Raw genomic sequence first — 12,187 nt, 5'->3', positions numbered from 1 at the left:
GCCAGGTGAGCAGTGAGCCAGGTGAGCCAGGTGAGCAGTGAGCCAGGTGAGCAGTGAGCCAGGTGAGCAGTGAGACAGGTGAGCAGTGAGACAGGTGAGCAGTGAGACAGGTGAGCAGTGAGACAGGTGAGCAGTGAGACAGGTGAGCAGTGAGACAGGTGAGCAGTGAGACAGGTGAGCAGTGAGACAGGTGAGCAGTGAGACTGGTGAGCAGTGAGACTGGTGAGCAGTGAGACAGGTGAGCTGTGAGACAGGTGAGCTGTGAGACAGGTGAGCTGTGAGACAGGTGAGACTGGTGAGCAGTGAGACTGGTGAGCAGTGAGACTGGTGAGCAGTGAGACAGGTCAGCAGTGAGACTGGTGAGCTGTTCTTCAGTCGTACCTGTCCACTCAAATCCACTTATTATTGAATAGGTAAAACAGGAACAGCTATGTGTGTGTCTGTTTCTGTGTATGTTTGTCTTGTGATGTGCCAGCACTTTGTTTCAAAAGAAAGAAAAAGCTCAAATCTATGTCACAACACTTGGACTTGTCACCACTTTGTTGATGGCAATAAAAAGGAAACTTCGCCCTATATTGCATGTGCACAAACAAGTATTCCATTGTTCCACAAATCAACAATTGACAGCTTGCTCAGTCAAATGAGTAAAGTTAATTAAGAAGGGTTCAGTAGGGGGGAAGAAAACACACAATTTTAAATAAATAAATAAATAAAAATGCATCCACAGTTGAGTGGAGCAAAGTGGAGCCAGTCTGAATCTTTGATACTAGCTAATGAGATTGGCTCTCACGTTCTGAAGCTTTTCTCTAATTGCTTCCTGAAGCCTCCTCAAGGCAGGTCAGATGGCCTCTTCCTTTCTGTATCTTCACCTTCTCCTCTCTTCCTCTCCCCGTCTTCATCGTCCTTCACTCTCTCTCTTCCTCTCCTTACCTTCCCCCTCTGTTCCTCTCCTTACCTTCCCCCTCTCTTCCTCTCCTTACCTTTGCCCTCTCTTCCTCTCCTTACCTTCCCCCTCTCCCTCTCCTTACCTACCCCTGCTGGCTGAGGGCTGCACCGACGACCAGAGAAATGACTAAACGAAATGCATTCTGGGAAAAGGTTCTGTTTGGAAAAGAAGACAATGTCCCAGATATATCTGTCATGGGCCTAGTGCCTAGGCAGTATTACTCTCCTTTTCACTCTCAATTTGTATGTTGTGTGTATACCACGAAGAAGGGACTATATAATGCCTATATTGTGATGTATATATTGTAAGTAAGGCATGTATGAAAGTCCGTCATGTAGTAGTGAGTAAGCGTTCTGACTCTCCAGGACTGATGGGCCATCCCAGGGAGTCCAGCCAGCCTCCTCGGACCTCCTGCTCCTACCAGACCTCCTCTGGCAACGGCATCTCCCTCCCCCACCAGCACAACCACGCCCACAACCACCACGCCCACCACCTGTCCCCCCACTCGCACGGCCACGGGCAGCACGCCGCCCATCATCCCCAGCATGCCCAGCAGCACCACTCCAGCCATGGGCAGCAGCGGCAGGGTCTGGCCCTGCAGAGTCACGCCGGACAGCCTCAGCAGATGCCTTGCTCCAGTGCGGGTAAGAAGCTCTGCCCCTTGCTGACCCCTCCTGGGCCTGGCTCTCCTGATGTTTTCTGGGTATAGCTCAGGGGGGGTGGTGGGGATGGGTGGGGGGGGGTAGTGGGGATGGGTGTGGGGGGGTAGTGGGGATGGGTGTGGGGGGGTAGGGGGTGGTGGGGATGGGTGTGGGGATGAGGGTAGTGGGGATGGGTGTGGTGGGGATGGGGTTAGTGGGGATGGGTGTAGGGGGGTAGGGTGTGGTGGGGATGGGGGTAGGGGGGTGGTGGGGATGGGGGTAGGGGGGTGGTGGGGATGGGTGTAGGGGGGTAGGGGGTGGTGGGGATGGGTGTAGGGGGGTAGTGGGGATGGGTGTGGGGGGGTAGTGGGGATGGGTGTGGGGGGGTAGGGGGTGGTGGGGATGGGGGTAGGGGGGTGGTGGGGATGGGGGTAGGGGGGTGGTGGGGATGGGTGTAGGGGGGTGGTGGGGATGGGGGTAGGGGGGTGGTGGGGATGGGTGTAGGGGGGTGGTGGGGATGGGGGTAGGGGGGTGGTGGGGATGGGTGTAGGGGGGTAGGGGGTGGTGGGGATGGGTGTAGGGGGGTAGTGGGGATGGGTGTGGGGGGGTAGTGGGGATGGGTGTGGGGGGGTAGGGGGTGGTGGGGATGGGGGTAGGGGGGTGGTGGGGATGGGTGTAGGGGGGTAGGGGGTGGTGGGGATGGGGGTAGGGGGGTGGTGGGGATGGGGGTAGGGGGGTGGTGGGGATGGGTGTGGGGGGGTAGGGGGTGGTGGGGATGGGTGTAGGGGGGTGGTGGGGATGGGTGTAGGGGGGTGGTGGGGATGGGGGTAGGGGGGTGGTGGGGATGGGTGTGGGGGGGTAGGGGGTGGTGGGGATGGGTGTAGGGGGGTAGTGGGGATGGGTGTGGGGGGGTAGTGGGGATGGGTGTGGGGGGGTAGGGGGGTGGTGGGGATGGGTGTAGGGGGGTGGTGGGGATGGGGGTAGGGGGGTGGTGGGGATGGGTGTAGGGGGGTAGGGGGTGGTGGGGATGGGTGTGGGGGGGTAGGGGGGTGGTGGGGATGGGTGTAGGGGGGTGGTGGGGATGGGGGTAGGGGGGTGGTGGGGATGGGGGTAGGGGGGTGGTGGGGATGGGGGTAGGGGGGTGGTGGGGATGGGTGTGGGGGGGTAGGGGGTGGTGGGGATGGGTGTAGGGGGGTAGTGGGGATGGGTGTGGGGGGGTAGTGGGGATGGGTGTGGGGGGGTAGGGGGGTGGTGGGGATGGGTGTAGGGGGGTGGTGGGGATGGGGGTAGGGGGGTGGTGGGGATGGGTGTAGGGGGGTAGGGGGTGGTGGGGATGGGTGTAGGGGGGTGGTGGGGATGGGGGTAGGGGGGTGGTGGGGATGGGTGTAGGGGGGTAGGGGGTGGTGGGGATGGGTGTAGGGGGGTGGTGGGGATGGGGGTAGGGGGGTGGTGGGGATGGGTGTAGGGGGGTAGGGGGTGGTGGGGATGGGTGTAGGGGGGTAGTGGGGATGGGTGTGGGGGGGTAGTGGGGATGGGTGTGGGGGGGTAGGGGGTGGTGGGGATGGGGGTAGGGGGGTGGTGGGGATGGGGGTAGGGGGGTGGTGGGGATGGGGGTAGGGGGGTGGTGGGGATGGGTGTGGGGGGGTAGGAGGTGGTGGGGATGGGTGTAGGGGGGTGGTGGGGATGGGGGTAGGGGGGTGGTGGGGATGGGTGTAGGGGGGTGGTGGGGATGGGGGTAGGGGGGTGGTGGGGATGGGTGTGGGGGGGTAGGGGGTGGTGGGGATGGGTGTAGGGGGGTAGTGGGGATGGGTGTGGGGGGGTAGTGGGGATGGGTGTGGGGGGGTAGGGGGTGGTGGGGATGGGTGTAGGGGGGTGGTGGGGATGGGTGTAGGGGGGTGGTGGGGATGGGGGTAGGGGGGTGGTGGGGATGGGTGTAGGGGGGTAGGGGGTGGTGGGGATGGGTGTAGGGGGGTAGTGGGGATGGGTGTGGGGGGGTAGTGGGGATGGGTGTGGGGGGGTAGGGGGTGGTGGGGATGGGTGTAGGGGGGTGGTGGGGATGGGGGTAGGGGGGTGGTGGGGATGGGTGTAGGGGGGTGGTGGGGATGGGTGTAGGGGGGTGGTGGGGATGGGGGTAGGGGGGTGGTGGGGATGGGTGTAGGGGGGTAGGGGGTGGTGGGGATGGGTGTAGGGGGGTAGTGGGGATGGGTGTGGGGGGGTAGTGGGGATGGGTGTGGGGGGGTAGGGGGTGGTGGGGATGGGTGTAGGGGGGTGGTGGGGATGGGGGTAGGGGGGTGGTGGGGATGGGTGTAGGGGGGTAGGGGGTGGTGGGGATGGGTGTAGGGGGGTGGTGGGGATGGGGGTAGGGGGGTGGTGGGGATGGGTGTAGGGGGGTAGTGGGGATGGGTGTGGGGGGGTAGGGGGTGGTGGGGATGGGGGTAGGGGGGTGGTGGGGATGGGTGTAGGGGGGTAGGGTGTGGTGGGGATGGGTGTAGGGGGGTAGTGGGGATGGGTGTGGGGGGGTAGGGGGTGGTGGGGATGGGTGTAGGGGGGTGGTGGGGATGGGGGTAGGGGGGTGGTGGGGATGGGTGTAGGGGGGTAGGGGGTGGTGGGGATGGGTGTAGGGGGGTAGTGGGGATGGGTGTGGGGGGGTAGTGGGGATGGGTGTGGGGGGGTAGGGGGTGGTGGGGATGGGGGTAGGGGGGTGGTGGGGATGGGTGTAGGGGGGTAGGGGGTGGTGGGGATGGGGGTAGGGGGGTGGTGGGGATGGGGGTAGGGGGGTGGTGGGGATGGGGGTAGGGGGGTGGTGGGGATGGGTGTAGGGGGGTAGTGGGGATGGGTGTAGGGGGGTAGTGGGGATGGGTGTAGGGGGGTAGGGGGTGGTGGGGATGGGGGTAGGGTGTGGTGGGGATGGGGGTAGGGGGGTGGTGGGGATGGGGGTAGGGGGGTGGTGGGGATGGGGGTAGGGGGGTGGTGGGGATGGGGGTAGGGGGGTGGTGGGGATGGGTGTAGGGGGGATGGGTGTAGCTCAGTGGTAGAGCATTCGACTGCAGGTTCAAATCCCCATTGTTTGTCTACTAAATGAAAACATTATTGCTATTATTGCTAATCTTGAACACAAGCTAGACCTGAGGAAAACGTCCCAGGAGATCAATAATCCACAGTGCTTCACAATTCCTTAAGAACAACTACAATCACACCAGAATCTTGACCCTTAGGCTACTTATCAACATGACTAGCAATGCTACAGTAAGTTACACAATGAGATGTGAGAGCCATCAAGTTGAGACTCCATCCAGTAACTCCATATTTTACCATATGAGAGGTGGGGGCAGGTTGATAGCCTTACAAGATCAGCCTTTATTCTTCTGCCCTAAGTACACCATCTCATTCAGGTGATGCATGGTCACCTGTTCCAGTAAATATTTTTCCAGTAAATATTTTTCGAGATTAGCCTTTATTCTTCTACCTTAAGTAGGCCTACACCATCTCTTGGTCAGTTTGTTTTTATATGTAATATAACATTGGACATGCTATTTTATTAAGTCCACCATTTTTTGTCCTGTAATATTAACGGACAGTGGGGTTAAATGTTCAATGTACGGACTGGCTATTGCATTCAAATAGTAAATGCATTGACTCGGCAGCAATTGTCTCCCATGCCAATTGTAGCTATAGGCTACGCTGCTACAGCCGTGTTGCTCTTTTCCACAATATGTGCTCAGTTTGACCATGAACACGAGATAAAATTTATATCTAAAGTGTGGTGAAGTATGACAACGTTTTTTTGTCGTCGGTTGCCATGGTGAATCCTAGTATCAGAGCTCCATAGATGTTGACTTTTGGTAGTATTCATGCACGCGCTAAACTCAGAGTTGACGTACTCCGAGTTGAGTTAACAAATTCACATCAGCTTTTCTGGAACCGAATTTTCGGAGTTTCCCATGTTAGAGTAACTCAACTCAGAGTTCAGGGTAAATCTCAGAGTTGGTTAAACCCGCTACCTGGACTACCCCCCCCAAAGCTGCAGGCTGGAGCAGAGCCGTGTGTCTGGGCTCATGTGCAGGTTCCTCTCATTAGAGCAGGCTTTGTTTCCTGTGTGTGTCTAGGCAGGGGTGCTCAGCACAGAGAACCTCTCCTGAAGCAAACAGCCGTGTTTATTATCAGAGCTCCACACTGCCTGGGATGAATGAAAGCAATCCCCTCGTCTTTGATTCACGACTTCAAATGCAGAGTGATTTGGTTTGTGGTGGAGGCAGCAAATGCTTTTCACTTGCTAACAAACAGGACTGGGATTTATTTATTTTATTTATTTATTTAGGGGTGTTTTTCTTTTTTCATTTTTTATTTGTTTTCACTGTGCGCCCAAGCGCCACCATGTGGCTAAAGGCTGCAACCACGTGTAGATCTCTGCACAAGTTGTGCTGCTGTTGTTGATGTGAAAGCATCAAAGAGGCATCCTGAGGTGTGCTCTTCACAGCTCTCCTGTCTCCTCTATGCAGCTCTGCTGCCCCCACCCCACTGTGGGTCTGTACCGCTCTGAGGATCCTGAGAGGAGTAATAAAGATGTGTGTGTGTGTGTGTGTATCTACAGACTGGTATCCCAACCTGGACTGGCTAAAGGAGAGTTGTCGGATTGCTAGCAGCTACAACTGGGCTGATGTAGACCTATCCCCGTTCCAAGGTAACACACACGCTTACACCTTCACACAAATACACACCCTCAGTCACTCACATAAACACATGTGCTCACAAATATACACACACTCGCTCACACAAATACACATGCACACAAAGACGCACGCATGCATCCAGAAATACATACCGATACATAGACACAGCTAACCGCACACACAAGTACTGTACACACACACACACACACACACACGTACATTTATACAAACACTTCAAACCGTGTTTGAACACAGACATGGCTGTGTCAAAGGAAAAATGGAGGGAAGAAACCCGGAAAATGACTGTCACCGTGTAAACAACGTCCACGCGCATCTCCAACATCATCCTGCTCTCTCGACACTTCAAGCAGCAAACACGTAGCAGCATTCCTAACAAAAATATATTATTATTGTTATGCAGAGTCTCCTATTCTCTCGATGGTGATGAGTCATCGCCGCCGCCCCCCCCCCCCCCCCCCCCATGTGTGAATAATCCAATTAGGCTTGGCACTGTAGCAGCTCTTATCAAGGTCAGCACACAAAGGGCCACATCGAGCCGTGATGGTTGACGGCGTCGGGGTGTGTTTGGACCCCCCTCCCCCCCCCCCCTCACGGTACTTGACCACAGTCACATGGGTCCCACACTGGTGTGAGGACGCCACTCCCCACCATCCTGTCAGCGATCGCTGCTTCTGTCAGCTGCCTCAGGGACGCCCAGAAGGGCTGGAGACTGGAGCTCAGTGCAGCCAGGCCTCTCTCTCTTTAGCCCTGATCTGGAGACTGGAGCTCAGTGCAGCCAGGCCTCTCTCTCTTTAGCCCTGATCTGGAGACTGGAGCTCAGTGCAGCCAGGCCTCTCTCTCTTCAGCCCTGATCTGGAGACTGGAGCTCAGTGCAGCCAGGCCTCTCTCTCTTCAGCCCTGATCTGGAGACTGGAGCTCAGTGCAGCCAGGCCTCTCTCTCTCTTCAGCCCTGATCTGGAGACTGGAGCTCAGTGCAGCCAGGCCTCTCTCTCTTCAGCCCTGATCTGGAGACTGGAGCTCAGTGCAGCCAGGCCTCTCTCTCTTCAGCCCTGATCTGGAGACTGGAGTTCAGTGCAGCCAGGCCTCTCTCTCTCACTTCAGCCCTGATCTGGAGCTCAGTGCAGCCAGGCCTCTCTCTCTTCAGCCCTGATCTGGAGACTGGAGCTCAGTGCAGCCAGGCCTCTCTCTCTCTTCAGCCCTGATCTGGAGACTGGAGCTCAGTGCAGCCAGGCCTCTCTCTCTCTTCAGCCCTGATCTGGAGACTGGAGCTCAGTGCAGCCAGGCCTCTCTCTCTCTTCAGCCCTGATCTGGAGCTCAGTGCAGCCAGGCCTCTCTCTCTCTTCAGCCCTGATCTGGAGCTCAGTGCAGCCAGGCCTCTCTCTCTCTTCAGCCCTGATCTGAACCATTTCCCCATCAGCTGCATTTAGTCAGGTTGGGGTTTTTTTTTTTCGTATTATTTTTCCAATCCCGTTGGCCTGAGGACCAGGAACCTATGGGCTGGCAGCTTGGTTGCAGGGGAACAAGGCTGTGGTAGCCGTGGTTCCTGGCAGGGCCTCGGTGCGTGTTCTCTAACTCCCAGACACCCCGAGGAGAACACATCGCTCCAGCACCATCCAGCTCCATGACCCCAGGCTGATCTAAAGAGCAGCTTTTGGAGGTTGGTGAAGAAGCGGACCTGGATGCACGGCTCCCACTGTCATGGAAGACCTGGTGGGAGATCCACAAGTGAACGATTTTGTATTTATTTTGTCTTCAGGCCTGGACGTTGATTAAATCAAAAGTCTTGGAAAAGTCCAAATATCGAACACGCTACTGACAAAAACTAAGGTGAACTGTTCACTGACTCAAGACAAGGGTAGTTGTTTGTCGCTTTGGATAACAGGCTGGAAAAATCTAATGTGTGTGTGTGTGTGTGTGACAGGTCTGAAGGAGAACATGAGACAGGCAGAGCTGAATAACTGGTCCCTGGACCCGGGCCAGATGGCTGACCTGTGTTCCTCCATCAACCACTTCTTCAGCGCTACAGGGGTCATCCCTCCACAAGGGGCAACACAGCCCCCTCACCAGGCCCCTCACCAGGCCCCTCACCAGGCCCCTCCCGCCCCACACCCCCGCCAGCACATCTCCACAGGTCAGTCCAGACCTGTCTGCTCTCCTGCTTGTGCTTGTTACAGAGAATCCCTGTAGGGGTTTACAAAGACACAGTATGTAGTAATGCAGCCTGTGATTGGACCAGTATACAGGACTCTCTCCCCAATGCAGCCTGTGATTGGACCAGTATACAGGACTCTCTCCCCAATGCAGCCTGTGATTGGACCAGTATACAGGACTCTCTCCCCAATGCAGCCTGTGATTGGACCAGTATACAGGACTCTCTCCCCAATGCAGCCTGTGATTGGACCAGTATACAGGACTCTCTCTCCAATGCAGCCTGTGATTGAACCAGTATACAGGACTCTCTCCCCAATGCAGCCTGTGATTGGACCAGTATACAGGACTCTCTCCCCAATGCAGCCTGTGATTGGACCAGTATACAGGACTCTCTCCCCAATGCAGCCTGTGATTGGACCAGTATACAGGACTCTCTCCCCAATGCAGCCTGTGATTGAACCAGTGTAATGTTGTGTGTGTGTGTTCCTCATAGGGAATCTGTACATAGACTCCAGACCCAACATGACTTCTCTGATGGGACCCCCAGGGTACCCCCACATACCCCCCCTGAGCGCCACAGGCCCCCCCATGACAGGTACGACTAGATGGATGTGTGTGTGTGTGTATTCATGTATGCATGTGTACACTAACCCATACACACAGTCAGATGGCTGAGCAGTGATGGAGTCGGGCTAGTAATCTGAAGGTTGCTAGTTTGATTCCCAGCCGTGCCAAATGACATTGTGTCCTTGGGCGAGGCACTTCATCCTACTTGCTTAGGGGGGAATGTCCCTGTACTTACTGTAAGTCGCTCTGGATAAGAGCGTCTGCTAAATGACAAAATGTAAATGTGTGTGTACCAATATGTGTGTTCTGACCCCGCCCCCCCCCCCTCTCTCTCTAGGCCACGCCCACATGCAGATGCGCCAGCAGCACCTGATGTCACGGGGCCACTTCCAGATGCGTCTACCTACCGACGACATCCAGGACGACTTTGACTGGGACTCCATCGTCTAGCTCCGCCCCCTCCGCCTGGGAGGGAGGGAGGGAGGCAGAGAGAGGGAGAGAGAGAGAGGGAGGGAGGGAAGAGGTGTGGAAAACCAGTCCAGTCTCCTTTTTTGGCACAGGGGGAAACCAGCTGACAATCCAGCAGAGAAAGAGAAGCGAGAGAGAGAGGACCTTCTTCTGATGGGGCCCTCACCCTGCTGTTCTACAGTAGCCCGCCGTCCAGCTGAGGACAATCACTACAGACTAGTCCGTACTTACCTTGACTCGCCATGAGATGGCGCTGTCCGTATGGTCAACCACACCAGAGGACGAGAGAAACTTTTGGAACCATGTCGTCTCATTGTCCGAGAGCCAACGGGTTTACAAGTTGCCAAATGTCGTCTAAACAATGTTGTTGCTGTTTTAAATTTGTATCGTTTCCCTTTTTTTACCCCCTGCGCTGTCCCTTGTTTACCCACTGGCGAATCAAGTCTGAAGCTACCAGATTGAGCGCAGTGGCAGTCGCTCCAGAGGAAGGGCAGTATGAAGTTACAGGACAGAAATAATCTTTGAGAAAAATGACTTTTCCCCCTCTTCACGCAAAACTGAGTGTACACATGCGAGTGTTATTCCAGTGTTCTGACAGGACCCATTGAGCACCTGTATTTCTAGAATTTACATTTACCTGCGTCCGGGGAATGTTGTTGGCTGGAGTTGAACACAGAAGAATGGTTAAATGGCGAAAATGTTTACAACAGGAAAGCGATGCTACAATACTACTATCAGCTGTTAACCAGTGCACCCTGTGACCCCTGCAGAATGACACCAGCATGGGATGGGGACCATCTTGTGGCGCTTTGAACGTTAACAAAGATATTCCCCTTCAACAAAGTACCATTCTGTCGAGATTGTTTTCAGAATTCATGGATGTCAAAAATAACAAAAAATGTGAATGTGGGTCTGTATTCCTCACAGCTGAACCTAACACTTTCATAAGCAAGTGGTACTCCGGATAGGTTTGCTACATTCAGAGTTGATTTCTTTTTCCGGAGAAATGACCGTCACAGGGAATAGGCCTTTTGTATGTACGATCAAACTCCCTTTACCGATACGACCATGTTGTTTTGTTGTCGCTAGCTCTACCTTTTGTGTGTGTACTCAGGCGTGTGTGTGTGTGTTTCTGGATTCTATAACAAAAGTGTTATGTCACAACTGTTTGTAACTCTATGGTGCCCTCAGGGTTTTAGTCCCTCCCTCTAGGAATGCGACTCATGCTTCTGTCGGTCCCCAATGAAACTTAGGGAGGGGGAGAGGCGAGGCGGGCGGGCGGGCAGGAGGAGGAGGGGGGGGGCGGGTGGTTGCAGGTGGGACAGAGGGCACGCCAAAATGTACCACTTTATAAGCTACTCAAACATAAAATACTGTGGATTTCAGTATCAACAAGAAAAAAAACGCCTTCCTGCCTGGTGTCTATTCACTCAATGCTAATAGGGCCCTGTGAGGCTGAGGAATAGGTTACTGTTGAATACAACTGTTTAGCTGTGGAGATGCTCGCTACTCGGGGCTCATACAAAACATCCAGCTTTCAGGCTGTACAATAGGACACGTGTCATAGGTATAGAGGCTGACTTCTAAGAAGCCTCAGTTGCAGAGAGAAGAGGGCATTGTTTTGCACAGAGCAGGGGCCGGTAGCAAGCCGAGAGGAGGGTGGAGGGGACTTCTCAAGACAAGTTCAGTGGGGCGAGGAAACGAGAGGGAGCTGGTGCGGAGCTGGTCTGACTTTTAACTGTGATCTCTCTGTTTTCTGTGTGCGTACAGGCTCTTGTCTCTTTTTACCAAACGGTTCCGTCACTCACAATTTGTCCTCTCAGGACAAGTACATTGTTAATCAATATCTAAAGTATATATTATGACGATATATAATGAATTGAATATGAAAGCGGTACCCTAAAGTGCTCTTTTTCTTTTAAGAACAAAAAAAAAAGATGTTGTTAAGACAGATTTTCATTTTGAGAAAAAATAAAAGATTAATGCTTTCTATCATTGCCATAAAGGGCTGGTTATGAATGACCAGCGGTTACAGTGTATTGTATGTCTGTGTCGTGCTCATTGTAAATACCTCTTCATGTCTCCCTTTGCCCTTCAAAAACAGGACTATAAATTGAAAAAAGAACAGAGGGCGGGAAAGAATTTTGTTATTGGTCCCTCAAGAGAGACACAATGTAAATATTCTCAGTTTATTGTAAATAAGTGATGAATATGCATCTGCTTTTTGTGTGTCACTATCTTCTGTGTACTGCAGTTCCACAGTCCAAAATGTTTCAATGTTTATTAAAATGTTATTGACCATTTTTAATTCACCTCATATCTATACGTTATTTGTAGTTATTCAACTTCAATTCAACATTATTAACCCAGAAGGATCTCCAAGCGGAATTCAAGACATATTTGGAGCACAACTTTCCTCCCTGTACCTCATTCCGTTCCAACTTTTTTGCTGTTTCGAGGAACCAGCAACCCCCTTCAGCTTGTCCTCCTCTCACTTAGCTCTCCGGTGACCAGTGATTTGATAAATCCACTGAACACTTGAGACAAGTGTTTTAAGAATCCCCCTTTTGACACCAGAGCACTGACAGTTTTTCCTCCCTCTAACATGTTTTAACCACCAGGTGGCGCTGTTGCGTAAAGCAGCTGCTTGCTGGCTCTTCCTTGAGTGTGTGTGTGAAACCTATAGACCACCATGCTTGCTTGTGTGAAAGTCACACAATGTT

At 54.1% G+C, this 12,187-nt stretch overlaps 1 protein-coding gene across 3 annotated transcripts in view; it reads left to right on the top strand.

The window, feature by feature from the left end:
- LOC146252574 (forkhead box protein J3-like) overlaps nt 1-11,772 on the top strand; it is a 34,336-nt gene extending 22,564 nt beyond the window's left edge. The window contains exons 7-11 of one of the 3 annotated variants that reach the window (XM_084680443.1): nt 1,312-1,590; nt 6,179-6,268; nt 8,200-8,409; nt 8,923-9,024; nt 9,334-11,772. In XM_084680443.1, the coding sequence (XP_084536569.1) occupies nt 1,312-1,590; nt 6,179-6,268; nt 8,200-8,409; nt 8,923-9,024; nt 9,334-9,446 (794 nt within the window). In that variant the 3' untranslated portion in view covers nt 9,447-11,772. Of the gene's footprint in view, nt 1-1,311; nt 1,591-6,178; nt 6,269-7,764; nt 8,108-8,199; nt 8,410-8,922; nt 9,025-9,333 lie in introns of those variants that run through there. The other 2 variants (XR_014732083.1, XM_084680444.1) reach the window with 2 other exon arrangements.
- The last annotated feature ends 415 nt before the right edge of the window (nt 11,773-12,187 follow it).

The sequence above is a fragment of the Hypomesus nipponensis genome, chromosome 18 (genome assembly GCF_054491055.1).
Source record: "Hypomesus nipponensis isolate SF chromosome 18, ASM5449105v1, whole genome shotgun sequence".
NCBI classification, from domain to species: domain Eukaryota; kingdom Metazoa; phylum Chordata; class Actinopteri; order Osmeriformes; family Osmeridae; genus Hypomesus; species Hypomesus nipponensis.
The sequence above is the reverse complement of the archived record's forward strand: the minus strand, read 5'-3'. Positions and strand labels throughout refer to the sequence as shown.